This window comes from Nycticebus coucang, chromosome 4 (assembly GCF_027406575.1).
Source record: "Nycticebus coucang isolate mNycCou1 chromosome 4, mNycCou1.pri, whole genome shotgun sequence".
Lineage (NCBI taxonomy): Eukaryota > Metazoa > Chordata > Mammalia > Primates > Lorisidae > Nycticebus > Nycticebus coucang.
The window spans coordinates 41682872-41703468 of NC_069783.1; the positions used below are offsets into that span (position 1 = coordinate 41682872).

Sequence of the window (20597 nt, forward strand, 5' to 3'; positions counted from 1 at the left end):
GCCACTATATTAAGGCTTTACATAATATTATGAGAATGTGCTGAGGACACTTAAAGCCTGCACTCCCTTGCAAGCTGGGCAATGACAACATTGCCCAAATCTTCCAACAGCAATACCCCAATAAGCCAACAGCTACAAGTGGAGCAAGACAGATATTTCTGAGCCCTCAATTGAACTAATCACCATCTCTAGGTTAGGTTCGCAGATTTCTGTATTTAAAAAGCATAAAACATCAGCAGATGGGGGTTGAATTCTTGATGTGCAGGTGTGTAAAAGAACTATTTTTATTTCTTGCCGCAATATGAAGCTTTGATCTTGGGCAATTTGCTCAAGGGTGCAGTTTAATATATTGACCAGTTCTGACTACTTTTACCCAGACTAGTTCCCATAAGCTCAGCCTGTCAACAAGAAATACTTCATATACTTTCAAACTTCACTTCTTCTCAAACAGCTTATTCCTTTAAAATTTGAGGCCGTATTTTTAAAGGGACTATTTAATGAAGGACATTTTGTACCTTGTTCCATTGCTTTGAACTGAAGTGTGATAATTTAATGTCTCTTTCTGGTTTTGTTTTTTTTTTTCTTTTGTGTGTGTGTGTGTGTTTTTGTAGAGACAGGGTCTCACTGTATCACCCTTGGTAGAGTGCCGTGGTGTTACACAACAACCTCCGACTCCTGGGCTTAGGCGATTCTCTTGCCTTAGCCTCCTGAGTAGCTGGGACTACAGGCGCCCACCACAACGCCTTGCTATTTTTTGGTTGCAATTTGGCCAGGGGGCCAGGCCCGGGCCCGAACTCGCCACCCTCGGTATATAGGGCTGGTGCCCTACCCACTGAGCCACAGGTGCTGCCCAATGTCTCTGTTTTTAAAAAAATACAAATAAGATCTCATCCTGAGATATCATGACCTTCAACATTCCTGAGATGTCTGAACAGGAAGCAACCAAATGTCAACAAGTGTGGGGCTAACAGACACCAATTTCATTTTTCTCATGGTTCAAATCTGCATGCGGCTAAAGGTGACTGAACAGGCCAGATACTAACAAGAACCTCTCTCCCCTCGATAAAATCTGGGGGTTGAAAGAAAAGCAGTTATCACCCTCTCCTTTTTTTTTTTCCCCTAAAATTAAAAACTGGGGAAACTTTAATGAGAGAGAACAAGCGAGAAAAAAGAAAAAGGAAAAGAGAAAAGAAAGTTAAGAAAAGAAAACAAGAAGGGAAAAGCAAAACAAACCACCCAGCAATGCCTGGAAACTTGTTATGTGACTTAACCATCCCTGTTAAGACTTGCTTCCCTTAAAGTTTTGGCAGGGACTAGAAATGATGGCCTTAAAATGCTACATACTCTTCTGAGTATTTCAATAATCATTCTGGACTGGATTTGTTTCAATGGTATGGAAGTGAAACAGCAACCTGCAGCTGTGGCAAAGGACTGAGGCCTCTTTTCATTTAAAGCCATTGCAAAAGAAAGACCTCATTCTCGGGAAATGGATCAGTCTGTGAGGGATTTGGGATGGGGCTAAGGGACAGGAGAAAAATGGAATCAGACCTAAACCCCAGTATTTCTGCCTGGAAAGTATAGTCTCCCATGTGAATAAATCTGGTGGTTAGAAAATAAATGCTGTCTTCAGCTGTTGTAAAGCAAAACAGAAATCTAAATTAGTACTTCTGCAGCTGGCCACAGACCCCCCCCTAGGGAAACACTGGGACTGCCACACAAAAGCCCCAGCTTTGTCTCTATAAGCATATTTTCTTTACACACAGAAATCCACAGGCCCTCAACTCAGTGGGGACCAGAAAGAGAGAAAAAGGAGATGTGTTGGGAGGAGTGGACAGAGGAGGAGAGAGGGAAGTGATGGGCTGAGGGGGGGCACATGGAGGAGAGAGTAGGGTATGAGGGTACTGCTGAGAAGCTGAATAGGGAAGTGGATGATCAGACAATAATTTTTGCAAATCAGAATTAACTTGGGGTAGCAAATCATTAGGTCTGATACATTGAGTGGGTCTACCACAAACATTCTCTCCCTCTACCATTTCTTTCCTTCATCAACATTATTTTATTCAAAAATGTATTCCCAAGGTTGCTTTCCTAGTAACCTTGGGACTATTTTTGTATTCATGATAGCCTGTTTTTCTCACCACAATATCAGACTGTTATTGAAAATGTTTTTGAAAATGATAAACAACTCACTGCATGCCAACAAAGCACTGTCCCACCAGTCACTGAGGCCACTGGGATGGCTACCGAACAAGGATGTGGACTTCCCGTAGAGAGCCCAGGGTTCATGAAGCCCCTTAGCACTGGGCATCCCAGGTAGATGGGAAGAGAATCTTGGGCTAATCCCTGCAGTAGCCTCAGCCTTCTTCTGTAGCTCCAAGCTCAGCCACAGCCTTTCAGAATGATGGCATGAAGAAGGTAGTTGGACAAGCACAGTGGCTGGCTCTCTGACCCCAGCTCCTTAAAGCATACACTGTGTCCCCAGCATCAGCACCATCAGAATCACCTGGGCACTGGTCAAAAATGCAGGGACGCAGGCCCACTCCCAGACCCAGTGAATGAGTCTCCATTTTACCAAGATTCCTGGGTGACTCATGTGCACATTTTCTTTCACAGAAGCACTGTTTTGGAGAATGCTTATGTTACCACCATTCAAAGCCCTGATATAAAAATACTGTCTGGACAGATGGAGGCAGTGTGGTCCAGTAGAAAGAGCCTGGCAAGGAGTTGGGCATTAAGCCCTCAGCTGATGTTAGTAGTTAGTAGGTAGGATTTTACTCCTGGTCAGCTGTGTGAAATGGACAAATTACCTGGTCGCTCTTGGCTGTAATGTAGTATTCCATATGCATGGGGGTGAGAGTGGATTACTGCAAACTTCATGATTCTTTCCAGATCTAAAATTCTAGTTTTGTGATTCTATTTGATAAGACTGTTTTATTACCCTCTTTACACTGAAGTAGTGGTTTTAATAAACAGTTGCAGTATTTGATATAGCCTGGCATACAACAGGGTTCAATAAATACTTATTGATTAAAGTGACACTGGTATAGTCTATATTCTCTTTAAGCCGTACCTCAAAAAATAAAAATGTGCTATGAACACATTCAATCACACCAGAGTTATAAATGGTACTTTGAGGGCAACTGACATAAAATATCTAAATCAGAAACTCTGGGACTGGGGCCTGGCATCAGTAGGTTTCTAAACCTCTCCAGATGACTGTAATGTGCAGCCATAAGCATTAAAAACTACTGCCTGGAGTAAATACTCACCATCAGCCACTCTGGTACTTACTAAAGTCCAACACCAAAGGTCACAAACACCTATTTCCATGGGAGCTCAGCGGGTAACTAATGAGAGAAGTGGTTGGGCAGGAACCGTGAAAAGCACAGAGAACATGTTCCCTCTAGAGAGATGGGCAACACTGAGCTCTGGCCCATTGTGGCCATGAGGGAATTCAAGCCTGATGTTGTCGTATCTTCCAGTTTTTCAAAAGAAGCTATTAATCTTGACTTACTATGAAATTTCCTGAGTTTCAAATACCAGCAAGTAATTTTATAGAATAAATTTAAACCCTATAGAAGTCAAACAAAACACATCTCTGGCCAGTCTGACTGAAAGTACTATCAGTGTCCCCCCCTGGCTGAGAGTGCACAGTATGTCAAGGCCTTGGCAGTACCTATTGAGAAGCCAGGGGAGACTCCTTGTGAAGCAAAGACAAGAAGACATGGGGCCAGCATGGTGGCTCATGCCTGTAATCCTATCACTCTGGGAGACTGAGGCAGGTGGACTGCCTGAGCTCGTGGATTCAAGATCAGCTGGAGGGGTGGCGCCTGTGGCTCAGTGAGTAGGGCACCAGCCCCATATACCAAGGGTGGTGGGTTCAAACCCAGCCCCGGCTGAAGTGCAACCAAAAAATAGCTGGGCGTTGTAGCAGGCGCCTATAATCTCAGCTACTTGGGAGGCTGAGGCAGGAGAATCGCTGAAGCCCAAGAGCTAGAGGTTGCTGTGAGTCCTGTGACATCATGGCACTCTACTGAAGGTGGTAAAGTGAGACTCTCTCTACAAAAAAAAAAAAAAAAAAAAAAAGATCAGCTGGAGTCAGAGCAAGACTTGATCTCTAAAAATAGCTGGGCATTGTGGCGGGTGCCTGTAGTCCCAGCTACTTGGGAGACTGAGGTAAGAGAATAGCTTGAGCCCAAGAGCTTGATGTTGCTGTGAGCTGTGTTTCCACAGCACTCTACCCAGGGTGACAAAGTGAGACTCTGTCTCAAAAAAAGAAAAAAGAAAACTTGGAAGTAAGGTAGTTTCTGTGCTGTAATGTAGGAAGTAAAAATTTGACAAACTATCTATGCTCATTTGACTTATCTGTTAAATCACTGTCAAACTGAAGTAGAAACTGAATTGGGTGTCATACACAGGGTTTCTCTCCCCTTTTGTTTGTACCGTAGAAAAGAAGATTTTCTTATAATAAGGGAGTTTTGAGAAGAGTTAATGAAGTAATATTTACAAATCTCCTCAAATGAAGACTGGGCATTCAGAAAGTAGAAGTTTCCTAAACTTAGTTTTAAAGATTCTAGTTAAAATTTTGGTGGAGGTCTCTGTCTCTCATGCACTGTGAGTAGGAAGATGAACTAACACATCTCTTTTAGAAAACAACCAGGCAGTGAATGTTAAGACCTTTAAATATTTTCAAATCTCCTTTCTCAATTTACCCCACTTCTAGAAATCAAACCTAAAGGCAGTAACTCACAGTCACATGCACTCATCCACACAGATTCATATACACTTTGTACATACACGTGATCATGCATTGGAACGTCATCTATGACACTGAACAATGGGAAACAAACTCAGTGGCTACCAGTAGTATGATGGTTAGGTAAACTTAATGACTGACGCATCGGGTGACCAAAATATGCTACTTTCAACAAATGATGTTTTCAAAGTTTTTTTTCTTAATTTCAAAATAGGCAAAACTATTTTATTTTTAGAGATGCACAGGGGATAGATAAAACTAGGAAGAAAGGCATAGAAATAATTATCATAAAAAATCAGGGCAATGATAACCCTGGAGGAATGATAGGGTCTAAATGTTTTTGTTTTAAATATTTTTCATTAAAATTGTCTTTTGTGGTAAAATATACATGATATCAAATTTACCACCTTAACCAATTTTAGGTGTACAGTTCAGTAGTGTTAAGTATATTCACACTGCTGTGCAACCAGTCTCTAGAACTCTTTTCCTCTCATAAAACTAAAGCTCTATGCCCATTAAACAATTCTCCATTCCCTCATCCCTTATCTCTGGGGAACCACCATTCTACTTCCTATTTCCATGAATCTGACTACTCTCCATACCTTCTGTAAGTAGAATCATACAGTATTTGCCTTTTTGTCACTGCCTTATTTATTTATTTTTTTTTAGCAGTTTCTGGCCAGGGCTGGGTTTGAACCCACCACCTCCGGCATATGGGGCTGGCGCCCTACTCCTTGAGCCACAGGCTCCGCCCCATTTTACTAAGCATACCATCCTGAAGATTCATGTTGTAGCAACTGTCAAAATTTCTCTTCTCTTAAAGGCTGAATGTATTTCAACGTATATACGTATCACCTTTTGTTTATCTATTCATCATCCCTCAAAGAATACTTGAGTTGTTTCCACATTTTAACTACTGTGAATAATTCTACCATATACATGGCTGCATAAGTATCTCTTTGAGACTTTGCTTCCAATTCTTTTGCATATGTATTCAGAACTGGAATTACTGGATTATATAGTAATTTCATTTTCAATTTTTTTTGAGGAAATACCATATTGCTTTCCACAGTAACTGTACCATGAATAGCCTTTAATAATAATAATAATAATAATAACAAATGCTTTTATGATACCAGCCAGTGAAAATACATAGCATAAATTTGCTAGGATAAAAAAAGCAAAAAAGGAAAAAAGATGAAGTTGCTACATAAAACTGTCAACCAACAACAGTGGTTTCCACTAGATTGTGGTAAGAGTAGACTTTATTCTGGTTTTCCAAATTTTGTACTTGACTAATTTTCTATGAGAAGCAAACACTACAATGACAATCAAGAAAAAAAGGTGAAAAAATTTAGTAGGACACATTTTTCTTTCTGGTCATCACATCATCCATTGCACATAATCTGAATAGTCCGCTTAGTTCACTAAGTTTACTAAATGGAACACACACACTCTTATTTTTTTTTCCTTCTATAACCAAAGAAAGAGATAACCAAATTCATTTCTGAAAACGTTTAAGCCCAAGGTAACAGTTACTCCAACTTTCAACCACAGTAAATAAGTAATCCAGAGCTAGAATCTGCAAAGAGCAAGAGTGGCAGACTGGGCAGTGATCAGCGACTGCCCAAATCCTCTTTCACTGCGCCCGTAGCCAGCCTTTCCAGGCCAGTGGTGGACTCCTATTCTTACTCTGTTTCTGGCCTGGTCAGCTTCATTTTCCTTCAGTGGTTGGTAAACTGCCTCAGCATCATGGGAGAGACAGTGAACTGGATCAAGAAGGGAGGAATGCAGGAAAATGGGGAAGGAAGGGACTTGAAGGATTAATGAGCTGATTTCCAGAAGGTTTTGACATCTTGGAATGAAAAGCGGCCTGTAAGAGCTGAAGCCCAGTCCTCCACTCAGGCTGGGCTGCCAGCTAACTATTCATCACCAAAAATTCCCCCAACAACTCCATGGCTATTGCTTAATCACCCCATATAAATCCCTATTAGTCTTGCAAAGTCAAAAGACAAATATATGAGAAAAGTCTTCACATTATGTATCCTCAGTTTTAGGGTCAAAATTTTAAACCTGAATTGATTATCTAATGGCTGTAATGATTTTTTTAAACCTTCTTTTGGAACAAAAGGACAAATAAATGACACATCCCTAATATTTTTATACTTACTGAATAGAATGAACTCAGGCTAATGATCAAATAAATTATAGAAAGAGAAAGGTGTTGGTGCTAAAATTTAAGCCAACTTTTTTTTTTGCCGTAACATTAATTTTTCATAGCTTATGCTTGAAAGACACAGAAAATTTTTAGTAAGCTCAATTACTTAGGACATAAAGGAGCCTCTTCAACAGTTCAATGTGGAACCCTCTGCATGGTAACATCGTCATGGGATATGAAGAGTGAAAGCAGGGTCTCCTTTGAGAAGGGACCCTTAGGCTCCAAAGGAGCTTTGTCTAAGCATGGAGTTAACTAATGTAGACGAACATCCCCCAGAGCAATAGGACCTCAGGGACAGGACAGACACATGGCAGGCTGAGGCTTTATCACTTACACAGAAATCTGCATTTTCACATTCAGGAACATCAAGGTTATCCTGTCAATGATACGGATAATATAGAAAAACTGATACACAGCTTTGGAATGTACTGTGCTTTGACAGTATGTTTTCCTTCCACACTCTATTCCAGGGTCTGAACACATCTTGATTAATACTTACTAAGTGCGTTGGGGAGCAAAAGGAAGCCTACTATTAGAAACCATCTACATACCACCCACGAAGTGGAAAGTTCACACTTGGATAATAGAGTTGACTATACCGGAAACAGAAAAGTGGCTTTCCTGGACTCTAGGCAAGGAAGGTGGAAACCCAGTAATTGAAGTGATTCATGCCTTTGTTTTCTAGGGCTGAAAAACCACCAAGAAAAATGTTGTCTTCGGGAGGCTAAGAGCCACACAGAAGGCAAATAGTATAGGCTTAGGGAAATAGTTTATAGGTAAGCAACTCCTACTTTCTAAATAAAATGGAGAAAACACAAATCAGATATAAAATGAGAGTTCCAGTGGGTGGAGTGGCTCACACCTGTAATCCTAGCACTCTGGCAGGTTGAGGCGGGAAGATCCCTTGAGCTCAGGAGTTCAAGACTAGCCTGAGGAAGAGGGAGCCTCCGTCTCTACTAAAAATAGAAAAAAAATAGCAGGGTGTTGCGGCAGGCACCTGTAGTCCCAGTTTCTCAGGAGGCTGGTGCAGGAGGATCACATGAACCCAAAGGTTGCTGTGAGCTAGGCTGACGCCACGGCACTCTAGCCTGGGCAACAGAGTGACACTCTATTTCAAAAAAATAAAAAAAAGAGAGAGAGAGAGAGCGCAAGAGAGACCTCCAACTTAACTTTATTGGCATTTCAGATACTAAGGAATTTTTCCATAAGTATCTCTGTCTAAAGACGTGAGTGCTGAGATAATCAAGACACACATATCCACATGTTAGGAAATCCAGCACTGACTCCCCCTCACTAAAACATTTCCTTTAGGAGCTGTCACTGGGTGGCCTCTTTTCTGCCTTACACTTTAGGTTCCATGTGCTTTCTTTCTTTCTTTTTTCTTTTTTTATTAAATCATAGCTGTGTACATTAATGCAATCATGGGGTACAAGGTGCTGGTTTTATATACCATTGGAAATATTTTCATCAAACTGGTTAACATAGCCTTCACCGCATTTTCTTAGTCATTGTGTTAAAACATTGATACTCTACACTTAGTAAACTGACTTTCTGGTATATGTGCTGCCGAAGCAAGCACAGTAAACTGACTTTCTTATAGTTCTCCAGACCTCCCATGCCATTTCATACTGCTACATCTCTGCTTGCAATACTGCCTAAGCTTGGAATTCCCTTCCCGTCTTGGCCACTTGGCAAAGTTCTACTCATCTCTTCATGGCCAGGTTCAATGTTAGCTCTCCTTGCCCCTCTTCCAGGCTCCTCACTCCTGTACCTACTGTATACATTTATTATTATACTTGATGTGCTGAATGAAAATTATTTATTTACATATATTTCTCACCTCCTGGAAGTCTTTGAAGACAGGACTAGTTCTTCCGTATCTTTGCATCCCCACTCCTAACACAAAGGCTGGCATGTAACCTAGGCTCAATGATACGTTGTTGAGTTAAACTGATTTGAAACTTCACACTGCCCATTACTTTACTTGTCATATGAGGTGGGGAAAAGCACATTTTTTTAAAAAATAAAGACTGTTACATTAGACAACTAATACACTGACTCTTAATCACATGTGTACTATAGCATGGAATGTAGTAGTAGGGCCTCTTCCGAACTTACAGAGGACATACGGGGGGCCCTGTCCAACCACTATCAAAGTCCCACAACACAGATTTTGAACACAGTATTACAAAGAAGATTCACTGTATATTAAATGAGAAAGTCTTTTTACTCCAGCTTTCATATAGTAAATGATCTAAGTTCTGGAACAAATCAACCATGGCGAGGATGAAAAAAAATAAATGTTTCCGTCCTTCTTTGCCTTACTGATTCACTCTACCTTACTAGCCTCCTAAGAATGGCAACTTCCACCCCCTCTTCCTGTTGGCACCCTATTTGCCCCTCAGTGTCTGCTCCAGGCTTACACAATCTCTAATCTCTGAGTTGCAATGGCACCTGAGGTTTGTACCTCATGATTTAGTCACTGACTGCCTTTCACTGTTGTATTATCTAACACAGAACTGCGTGCATAGCAGGTATTAATAAAAACAAGAGGATTTGGTGGGCAGATAAAAAGCTGTATTGTATGCCTGCCCCTCAGTCACTCAGCAGTTTTAGAAAAATTGTCAAAAAAATATTTTTCTTTCTTTACCACAACCCAAAGTTCTAAAAGGATAAATACTCCAATAAGGGCTCAGTGCCTGTGGCTCAAGCGGCTAAGGCGCCAGCCACATACACCTGAGGTGGCGGGTTCGAATCCAGCCCGGACCGCCAAACAACAACGATGGCTGCAACCAAAAAAATAGCCGGGCATTGGGGCAAGCGCCTGTAATCCCAGCTACTTGGGAGGTGGAGGCAGGAGAATCGCTTGAGCCCAGGAGTTGGAGGTTGCTGTGAGTTGTGATGCCATGGCACTCTACCCAGGGTGACAGCTTGAGGCTCTGTCTCAAAAACAAACAAACAAATAAACAAACAAAAAAAAAACCTCCAATAAGTTTAGGAAACTCATGCCAATGAATTTTCAAACTCCCTTCAACTAGAAACAGCAATTCTCTGATGTATTCCTAACCCCTGATAACTCCTTGCCCGTGTGGGGTTTTAACATACCTCTTGGCCAGCCAGAGTTTGGCTTTGGTACAAACAGTGATGTCAGTCAGCTCGTGCCGAAAGTCTGAATTCATTCTGTGTTTGGAGTCTGAGTAAGCTTGTAACAAATGGAAAACCTAAACCAAAAAAGAGAAAAAACAATATGCTGGTGTGAAAATACATTTTTCCTAAATGCTCAGTTCCTCCCTTTTAGGTTTCCTCAAAATATTCCCCTCAAAGAAAACAGACACCTGCAAAACGTGGCTCTGGTCTCTTTGCAGAAAAGCATGTTGGTTTTGGAGGATGCAGCAGTGGTGAGAAGCCTACATACTTAGTCCATGCCTGGGCTCCGGGTTTCTTACACAAATAGGGGTTGACAATTTTGACCAAACAATTATTTGCTATAAGAACTTATTAGTTGCAAATTATCTATAAAATGATTTCAGCAAAGAAATGCAAACATCTTTATGCTCACAGTCTCATGTAAAAATAAAATGTGCCTGTTACAGCCAAAGTCTTACCAAAGGAAAAATAAATTGTCTTGAGAGTCTAAACCGGCTTACATGTCTGGGTTCATCAGAACAGTGCTGGCTAAAGAAGCAGGCTAAACTAATACTTGCCTTTGCAAATATTGTGTAGTGATGTTTGTAACTAGTGAGATTTTTTGGCAGATCTTCCCTTGGATGTCAGGAGTAAAGGAGCAATGCAGACATGCCCCGTTTTCTCACATGGCAGTATATAACAGAATTAAGTGCAATACTAGAATTAAGCAGAGAAAGGCAGATCCTGGTCTCTCTCTAGCTGCCTAGATTTAGAATGAAGGCTACAGTTCTAGCAGACAAGTGACACAGGCTATGTGCAAGTGTGTGTGTGTTGGATTCAGACTTAGCAATGACATTCACAAGGCTTCTGTGGGGAGTACAGACCAGCAGGAAAGAAAGAGGATGACGACATAGATAAGATGAAAGTTGTTTGTCAGAGGAGTCCTTCGGTCATGGGCCCCCTCCTCCAAACCAAGGGGAAGAGGAAGGTGGAGTAAAGCGAGGACAGATAAACGTACAGAGACCCTTGAAAGTCTATTTTAATAATAAAGTAGAACCTCTGTAAGTTGACCACCCAAGGGACTGTAACAAACTGGTCAACATATGGAGGTGGTCAGCATTAAGGAACTTCCACTGAGTACATGTGGTATATACCCAGTCTATGAGAATTAGGTCAACTTAAAGAAGTGGTCAGTAAGGAGGTGGTTCAACTATGGAGGTTCTGCTATATTTGTTTTCTTTCCCTACTGAATCCTTCACTAGAGCTGCAGATGATTCTCTCTAAGTAACCAAATTCAACCACTTTTTCTCTTTTTGTCCTGTCAATGAGAAGCTTACAGCAGTGAAATAATTGGAGTGAGATATGGAAAGAGATAATGAGAAAATTAAAAGGCCAGATAAAATCGATCCGGAGTCATCAGACCCTAAATGGATGAACTGGCAGATTTTACCCGTTCAGACATCTGCAATTACCAACAATAAATACATGCCAAGCACCTTCTGCTTAGAGAATCAAAATAAATTTTGATTACTTTGCTGTATGTAACCACTATTTTTTTTTCTAAACAGAAGTAACTATATAGGAGGATGTGCATAAGTCTTGATGTGGAGACTAAAAATGCTTTTTCTCATAATGTATCTATTATTTCAGAAGCAACAGATCAAATGTCACTCCTTTACCACACCCCCACAGGGACAGAAACCACTTGTCGTAGAGTCTGGAGAAATAGGTCTGGCTGGGGCTTCTGCTCTTATGTGGTGATTGTCAGAGAGAAAAAAATACCTCCCTCAGCTTGAATCCCCACTATCCTGAAAGAGTGGCAAAGTCACTGGGCCTTGCTTTACTTTTCTCCACAGCTGCACAAAACCAACTGCCAGGATTTTTTCATGGTGTCACAGGATTGTAATTAATCAGCAGACACCAGCAAAATACATGGCTTTGGAATTTATTTGTAAAGAAAACTGAGATTTTCAAATCCTTCTCATTTAGAAGCAATCACTTCAAAAATAACTCCTGATGGATGTTTAAACTTAGTCCTATATTTGCTCACCTTACTTGGCAAAAACAACACTGTTTTTGAAACGCTTGGTAGCTCTGGTTTATGAAAATCGGCCTACGGGTCTATCAATTCTGTCACCCTGGGCACAAACCAGACAACCATTGTGATCCTGGTTATTCACCAGGAATGGAGAGTGATTTACATGGAACGCATGGAGGGAGGGGTACACTTAGAAAAACACTGGTGGAAATAAGCATATTGAAGAAACGGCAATACAAATGAAAGACAGGGTCAAAGAAGTCGAGAAGAAAAGTCGAGGTGCAGAAGAAAAGCGAAGAGAAGACAGGAAGGGGAGAGTAAGAAGAGTTTAGTTTGCAAATAGGTGAAATAGGTTAATAGGTTTTTGAGATAACGTTTTTCTATAATTAATGAAACTATATGAATACACAACTACTTTCAAATGACATTTTGGGTGTCAGGTTAAAAAAAAAAATGAGGTCATCTTTTGGCATGAGGTCCAGACCTAATGCCAGCCCTTCTGGAACTAAGATCCAAGGTTAGGCCCAGGCACTCCAGGTAGCTACCAAGAAGGGTCATTTCTCCAGCAACTCTTAAAGAATGGCAGATGCGAGGCAACTTCTCCTCTTTCAGCCCTTTCCTAAAGCTCTGGCCCAAAAGAACTTCTGGGCTGAGAAAGTGGTCAGGCCCAGGACTGGGATAATTTGGAAACAGCCTGTAACACAGGGCTGTACTAAACCAAGCACATAGAAACCAAAGATACCAGAACCAGGAGGATGATTAACTGAACACAAATGAAAACTCTGACAAGTACGGTGTTATTTTAGGTGTTCCAAATCTGTAGTAAGATTCAAACACTCACTAACAGATGTTTATTAAATAACTTTTATTACCAGATGCTGACCTGGGGCGGTAGCAGTGACCAAATAATCTTTGCTCTCCTGCAGCTACAATCTAGTCATGGATAAATGGGAAATCAACAGCTTCCCTGAGCCTGCCTGGTTGTGATTTATAACCTGCATAGTAACACTACCATCACTTTCCCTTTTATGCTTGACTTCACCCAACACGAAGTGGAACTCAACAAGCATTTGCCAAACAGAACTGATGTGAATATTGGGTGCTTCTTCCTACATTCACTCCTTTAGGACACATTCACATGGGTTCAGTGAGCTGCAGTAGGTACCAATTTGTGTGTTCAAAGAGCTGAGTAACACTGTACCCCTCACGGCAGAGGATTCCTAATCTGATGGAGGAAGAAGGAAGGCTAGATTAGTGGTAAGAATCTATCCATGTGGGAGAAAGTAGAAGAGCAGACTTTGGAGATGGACAGACGTGGGTGCAAACTAATTACCAGCGGTGGGGCTTTGGGCAACTCAACATACTTCCCCTTGGTAAATGCTCTATATTACCTATTTTGGAGGACTGAAAGAGATTTAAAATATATATAAACTATTTGATAAACACTAGGTATCTGTTAAAAAAAATGTTGGTTCTTGTCTGTATTTTCCCTCCCTTCCAGTTCCAGTCTAAAAATCAGCAGTTAGAGAAGGCTTTGCAGAAAGACTGACAATCATATTTGGCCTTGAAAAAAATTTCTTGCCGGAATTGAAGGAGGATTATGCAAATGGAGGAATGAATTTAAAAAATATATAAAGGATATTAAAATATTGGTATTGCCAACAAAAAGAGCAAATCTTAATTTAAACCATGGACTTCAGTTAATGATAATGTGTCAATATTGGTTCATTAATTGTAGCAACTGTACCACATAAAACAAGATATTCATAGTAGAAGAAAGGGGAGAGTATATGAGAACTCTCTGTACTACCAGTTCAATTTTTCTGTAAATCTAAAATTGTTCTAAAAAATAATTGATTAATTTAAAGAACATTGGGACTGCTTGAGAGTGAGTGGCCCTGTGTGACAAGCATAGCCAATGTGTTCACAGGATGTTGGGAGACACAGCTGGACAGAGGAGCTGAGTCAGACTGCGAAAGACTTTAAAGGCAAAAGTAAGGAATGTGTATGTTGTTCTGAAGATAACAAAGATCTCTTCAGAGAGTGATCTTGGGTGATGAGGCCTGCAATTTGAGGAGGAAAAACAGGGGCAGCAGGAAGGCTGCAGCAGAGGGCGGGATGCCCAGGACTAATGCAGTAGTCTAGACAAGTACAGGAAGGGTCAGACTACAGGCTCAGAACCAACAGCCTGTGGGCTCAAAGTGGCTGCAGATGTTTTATTTGGCCCATGCAATACTTTTAAACCAATGATTATGAATTGGAGTTTTCATATCATAATCATTCTAATTTTCAACATCTTTGGAAACATCTTCAGATCTAGCTACAGTGGCCCATCTTCCAGTAGGGCAATAGTCACCTGGCTGGAGCTGAGCAAGAGCAGCTGGCCCCAGAGACAAGAAAATTCACTGGTCCACTACTATCCCCCTATTGCATGTGACTCTGGGTGCTAAGGAAAAGTGGTAATGCCATTTAGCATCGCTTTGGGGGCTTTTTCTTTTCCTTTTGTTTAACTTTTGGAAAATTAAGAGGAAAACGAAATATTTACTTAACTCAAATCTCTATCAATAGTTTGGAAACAAACAACAGAGAGGCCCACATGTTTATACTCATCTCCCCTGGTTCACTTACCTGCCTGACATGGATAGGACTGTGATCTTGTGACCACCCACAATCCCAATCTAAATTCACCCCAAACTAAATTACAGTGGAACAGAGACCAGAGTAGACATTTGCAAGACCCTCTAGGGGCTAAATAGGCAGGTCTTGGCAACCGCTTTAGACATGGAGTTGAGGGTTAGAAAAGAGACTCTGAACTTGGGCAACTGGCGAATAGGGGCTTCTTTCAAGAGAAATCCTAAGAGAACGGGGAGCAGGTTTGGGAATAGAGAGAGGGGTTGGATGAGAGGGGAGTTTAAGGAATTTGGTTGGAAATATTCATATGCATTCTTGGGCTGGGCATGGTGGCTTCTACCTGTAATCCTAGCAGTTTGGGAAACCGAGGTGGAAGGACTGTTCGTGGTCCAGATTTCAAGACTAGCCTGAGCAAAAGCAAGACCCTGTCTCTACTAAAAATAGAAAAATTAGCTGGGCATGGTGGCCTGCATGCCTGTAGTCCCAGTTACTCTGCAGGCTAACACAGGAGGATTATTTGAGCCCAGGAGTGTGAAGGTGCAGTGAGCTCTGATGACAACACTGCACTCCAGCCTGGATGATAGAGCGAGACTCTGTCTCAAAACAAATAAACAAACAACCTCCCCCTGCCTACAAAACACCCAGGAATTCTTGTGAGGTGGAAGGGAGCTCTATTAAAACATAGTAATCACACAGGGACACCCAGGGAATGGATGCTCATCCTTAGCTATAGTAGGTTCCTTGTAGAAAGGTTAGTGTCATGATGACCTTAAGCGTGTCAACAGCCAAAGAAACAGGAGAAAGCTTTGTTGCCCCAAGTTACAAACCTCTCAGCAAGAGACTGAAAGCAGACATGAAACGACCAAACATGAGCCAACACCATCACCTGTGACCACATTACAGGCATGGGCTGCCGAGAGGACGGGGCAATCAAGGAAGCAGCTGGGAGGAGCAGGGAACACGCTGTGAAGGATGCCCGGGAGAGGACTAGGTTTCTTACCCCTCACATGCAAAGCCTTAATGAAACTCTCTGAGGAACTGAGAAAAGTCTGGAGAACCTGGAAGCAGTTATTCTCCCTCCCCCCTCTAAACACAGAGAGACTCAGGGGGGGCCCAGGCGTCTGTGCAAAAGTAAGGCTCGTTTTGGTAGCTTTGTAATGCTCTTTGAATAAATGCCATAGGCTTAAAAAAAGTCATGAGGCAGTTCCCTGAAAAAACTTGCACTGCACCAGTAAAATATGTCTGGTTTATGCTGCAGGACTAAAATAGCGACTTGTGTTAGACAAGACCAAAATGATGTATGGCTGTTTGGAAATGCAACACCGAGATGGGTTTTCCTCTTCACCAAGCATGGCTTCCAGGCAGTTTCTCCCTTATAAAATCAACAGCAGCTGAGCTCCAGAAACCAGCAGGCTCTAGCAATAACAGGACAAGGCTGGGCAGGCCATGAAAAAGGACAACTCCAATAGGAAAAGAGATCTTCACTTCAAAGGTCAGATTTAAATGGGGTAAATGTGTCATAATCATTATCAGTCCCAAACTCTGAAGATGAACTAATCTATTCACTTTTGCAAATACATATATATATTTTGTGTATGAGGCCAGAGTCTCACTCTGTCACCCAGGCTAGCATACTATGGCATCAGCCTGGCTCACAGCAATCTCAAACTCCAGGGTAAGGCAATCCTCCTGTCTCAGCCTCCCGAGTAGTGGGGACTATAGGCACCCACTAAAATTTTTTTGTTTTTACTGGAGATGGGTGTCTCATTCTTGCTCAGACCGGCCTCGAACTACTGAGCAATTCTTCTGCCTCAGCCTCCCAGAGTGCTGGGATTACAGTCGTAAGCCACTGCCCTAGCTTACTTTTGCAAATATATTTTTTTAAAAACAAATACTATTTTTTTCTTTTGTTGCATGCAGACTGTGGGCGAACGCTGATGACCCTATCACAGTCATCCAAGTAGAAAATTTCTTTATCTGCCATTTTGCCTACTCTTCTCCCTGCACTGCTCCAACCCCCACAGCTAAGTCAGTGCCACATTTTTCCAAGCTCAGTGTTTACACAGGATTTTATTTCGGCTGGTAAAACATCTGTATTTTTTCAGGGACTTAAATAAATGATCTATGCCGGGAATGTACAGTATAGGGTGATGTCAGGCCCCCTTTTTTTCTGGCAGAACAGGCAAACATTGTTTCAGCCTGCAGTTGGGAATGTGAATATTTACTCTGCCGACTTAATTCATACAAACAGAACTGCAGGCAGGCAGGCAGGCAGAAATATTTTATGGCTTTAAGTCAGACTGGAAGTGGGGGAACTCAGAGGGGGATGGTCGAGGAAGGAATCTAAACTTTCTAATTCACAGAAACGAGCCTAATCATATAACTGCTGGGAAACGGATACAGCAAAAATTATTTAAAAGGTAGATTGTGTTAATATGTGTGGGGGATGGTATGGACAAGCAGGAGACAGGAAAGTTCTCTGTTTCCCAGAATGTGGTTCCTAATCATTACAGCGAGGTGGAGGACTCGTTTCCGGCTTCAAGCATATTAACTTGGTCCCCAGCTAGACCATAGCTTCTCAGTCAGAAGCACCCCTCCTGCCTGACTTCCACAATGCAGGGCACCCAGCTTGCTGGGGATATGCACCCATCTATGGCATGGGTACATATGACAGCCCATGCTATGACAGCCCATCTGTTATGAGCCTTGCAGGGTCAGTATGGGTTAGAGGCAGTACCTTGGGATACCTGAACTCCTCAACATAGTCATTCCCTTGAAGAAAGGGCTTTAGTGGGCACCCACATTTCCCCACGCATCTGACCCTAAGCTAGAGGATAGGCCAGGAAACATTTCATGTGGTTGCTCCCTCAGACCTCAAGCTGTGTATCAGAAAAGAACACATCCTTAGAAAGGTCCTGGTAAGTTTTCAAAAGTGACAACTTTCTGTGTTATGTATTGCTGCCAGGAAAAGGACATTAATTACAAAGTGTAATAACTTCCTACCTGACTCTGATTGGGAAGAGAATCACAGGAAATAGGCAATGAAGATCCTTCAGGACCAAAAGGTACAAAAACACAAAGCATGTGGGAGCCTGGAAATTCAGTTTGTGTCTCAAATCCACCCCCTCCTTTCTATTACCACTCCCACTGTCCTAACTCAGGAGCCAAAGACCTTGTTCCTGGATGAGAAAAGCAACTTAACTGACCAGTCACCGTGTCCAACGTTTATTTTTGACATGGCTGTCAGGGAAATTTTCCTAAAGCCGGGCTCTGATGATATCCTCCCAAGTTTCAACCTCCTAAAGAAGTTGCTGGTCACTGAGAGCTCAACCTACCTTTCTTGTTTTGCTTCCTATTTCCTTTACTTCATGAACCTATTTCTTTGGCCACAATGGACAATTTCCCCTTCCAGACAACTTACAAGTGCTTTCCTGTTCAGGATGTTCCTTCTGTTTCTCCCTCTACTCTCTCCAACTCTGCCTACTGAAAATTCTATTTACACCGTAAGGTCTAGCTTAAACAATACCTTCTCCATAAAACCTGCCTCAGCTTTCACCAACTCTCCCCTTTTCTCCTTAGTGCCCCAACAGCTCATTTGATTTTTTTTTTTTTTTACTTTTTAAAGCCTGTCATCAAGGTTATCAACCTACAATCTCCTTTCTTAGAGTATATCTCTTTGAAGGAAACGACTGGGTCCTGTTGTTCTTCACAGCTCCTGGGCCCAAAGGATTTGCAGCTTTGTCTGGCAAGGAGAGGGCTCAAAACACAGAGCACTTATTAAATTGGAATTCTACAGCTCCCCTACCAGGGTTGGTAGGAACAGAACCTGCGCTGGCGGCAGCAGCTGGGGTGTAAAAGCCACCTCTCTAAATTCTCCCCACATGAAGGTGTTAGAGAAAGAGTAATAACAAGAGAGTGAGTATACATCTGTCTTAGATCATCTCTCGCCTGCTGCTCTAAATTTTATAATTTAATTAGGAGTCCCATCGTACAGAAGAGGCATCAAGGGCCCTGAGTTGTTGGGGAAGGGCGAGGGTTAGAAAGTGATGTCAAAGGCAGTCAATCTCAACTCAATAGACAAACAAATGCTTGCATGTTAAGAATTTAAAATGTCCTAAACACTGACATGATCTCTGTTCTAACTAAAGAGTTCTTCAGTTAGGATACAGACACATTTCTGCCTTGTCCGAAGGTAGGGAGTTACTGATTGTCCCAGTCAGTGACAGATGGAAGCCCTGTGCTACTCTTTCTCTACTCACTACCGCACTTGACTAGTCTAAAGAAAATAAAGAGCACAGACACGCTTCTGAAAACCTATGTATATTTTCTAAATCATAAATTTATTTATACAACAAATCTCTGTTTAAATTCTTTAGAAGGCTTATTATACTTGATGATTTATCTTTTCTGTGTATCTGGATCTTCAACTTCCCAGTTTCCTTAAAGACAATACTGAGATCAATAAGGAACTCCTTCATGTAACAAAACTTATTAATAAAAAATAATATAGATAATTTGTTCAATCAAAACAGTTAATTTTTTAGGGTGTATATTTAAGGTAGATAGCATGATGTTATGAGAGATGTACAGTAAAATGCTTACTATAGTTAAATTTATTAACATATCCATCATTTTACATAGTTCACCATTTCCTCTCCTGCATCACCCTTCCCCCAAGGCATGAGCAGATACCATCTACTCCACAAAAATCCTGACTACAACACGCTATCAGGAACTATCGTCCTCACGCCTTACCTTAGAGCTTTTCACTTGTTCATCTTCCTTATTTACTATTTTCTGTCCTTTGGCCCATCCCGCCACATCCCTTCCCACCATAACTCTAGTAACCACTGTTTTATTCTCTATTTCAGTACTTTTGACCCCTGCTCTCTCCTTTTTTAAGATTCCACATACAAGTGAGATCATGAAATATTTTTCTTTCTCTTTCTGGCTTTTTTCACTTAGCAAACTGTCCTCAGGGTCTATTTGTCCTGTAGCAAATAGCAAGACCTCCTCCTTCTCTAAGGCTGAATAACGCTGTACTGTGCGTGTGCATGACGTTCATTCACACTGATGGACACGTCAATTATTTCCATATCGCGGCTACTGTGAATAACACTGCAATGAATGTGGGAGTGCAGGTATCTTGTATGAAATGGTGATTTTTTTTTTATTTTACATACACACACACATATATATTTTTTATTGTTGGGGATTCATTGAGGGTACAGAGAACCAGGTTACACTGATTACATTAGTTAGGTACAATCCCTCTTATAACTATGCCCCACTATGAGGTGGTGATTTCATTCCCAAAGGATTGCTGGGTCATGTAGTAGTTCCATTTTTAATTTCTTTATTGACTTCCATACACTTTTCCCTAATGGCAACACCAATCTACATTTCTACCAACCGTGTCCAAGGGCTCTCTTTGCTCCACACCCTTGACAACACAGATCTCTTAGGTTTTTTTTTTTTTTTGATAATAATTATATGAACAGGTATTAGGTGGTATCTCATAATGGTTTTAATTTGAATTTACCTGATGACAGTGATGTTGACTACCTTTCAATATACATGTTGGTCATTTTTATTTTTTTTGAGATAGTCTCACTCTGTTGCCCTGGGTAGAGTACCATGGCGTCTCGTAGCTCACAGCAACCTCAAACTCTTGGGCTCAAGTGATCCTCTTGCCTCAGCCTCCTGAGTAGTTGGGACTACAAGAACCCACCACAGTGCCCAGCTACTTTTTTTATTTTTAGTAGAGACAGGGTCTTGTTCTTGCTAAGGCTGATCTTGAACTCCTGAGCTCAAGCAATCCACCTGCC

The 20597-nt window shown here is 41.5% G+C and overlaps 1 protein-coding gene across 3 annotated transcripts in view; it reads right to left on the reverse strand.

Moving 5' to 3' along the window:
• THADA (THADA armadillo repeat containing) overlaps positions 1 to 20597 on the reverse strand; it is a 372355-nt gene that overhangs the window by 91291 nt on the left and 260467 nt on the right. For all 3 annotated transcript variants that reach the window (XM_053589884.1, XM_053589885.1, XM_053589883.1), the window contains exon 30: positions 10080 to 10195. In XM_053589884.1, coding sequence (XP_053445859.1) covers positions 10080 to 10195 — 116 coding nt within the window. The remainder of the gene's footprint in view (positions 1 to 10079; positions 10196 to 20597) is intronic.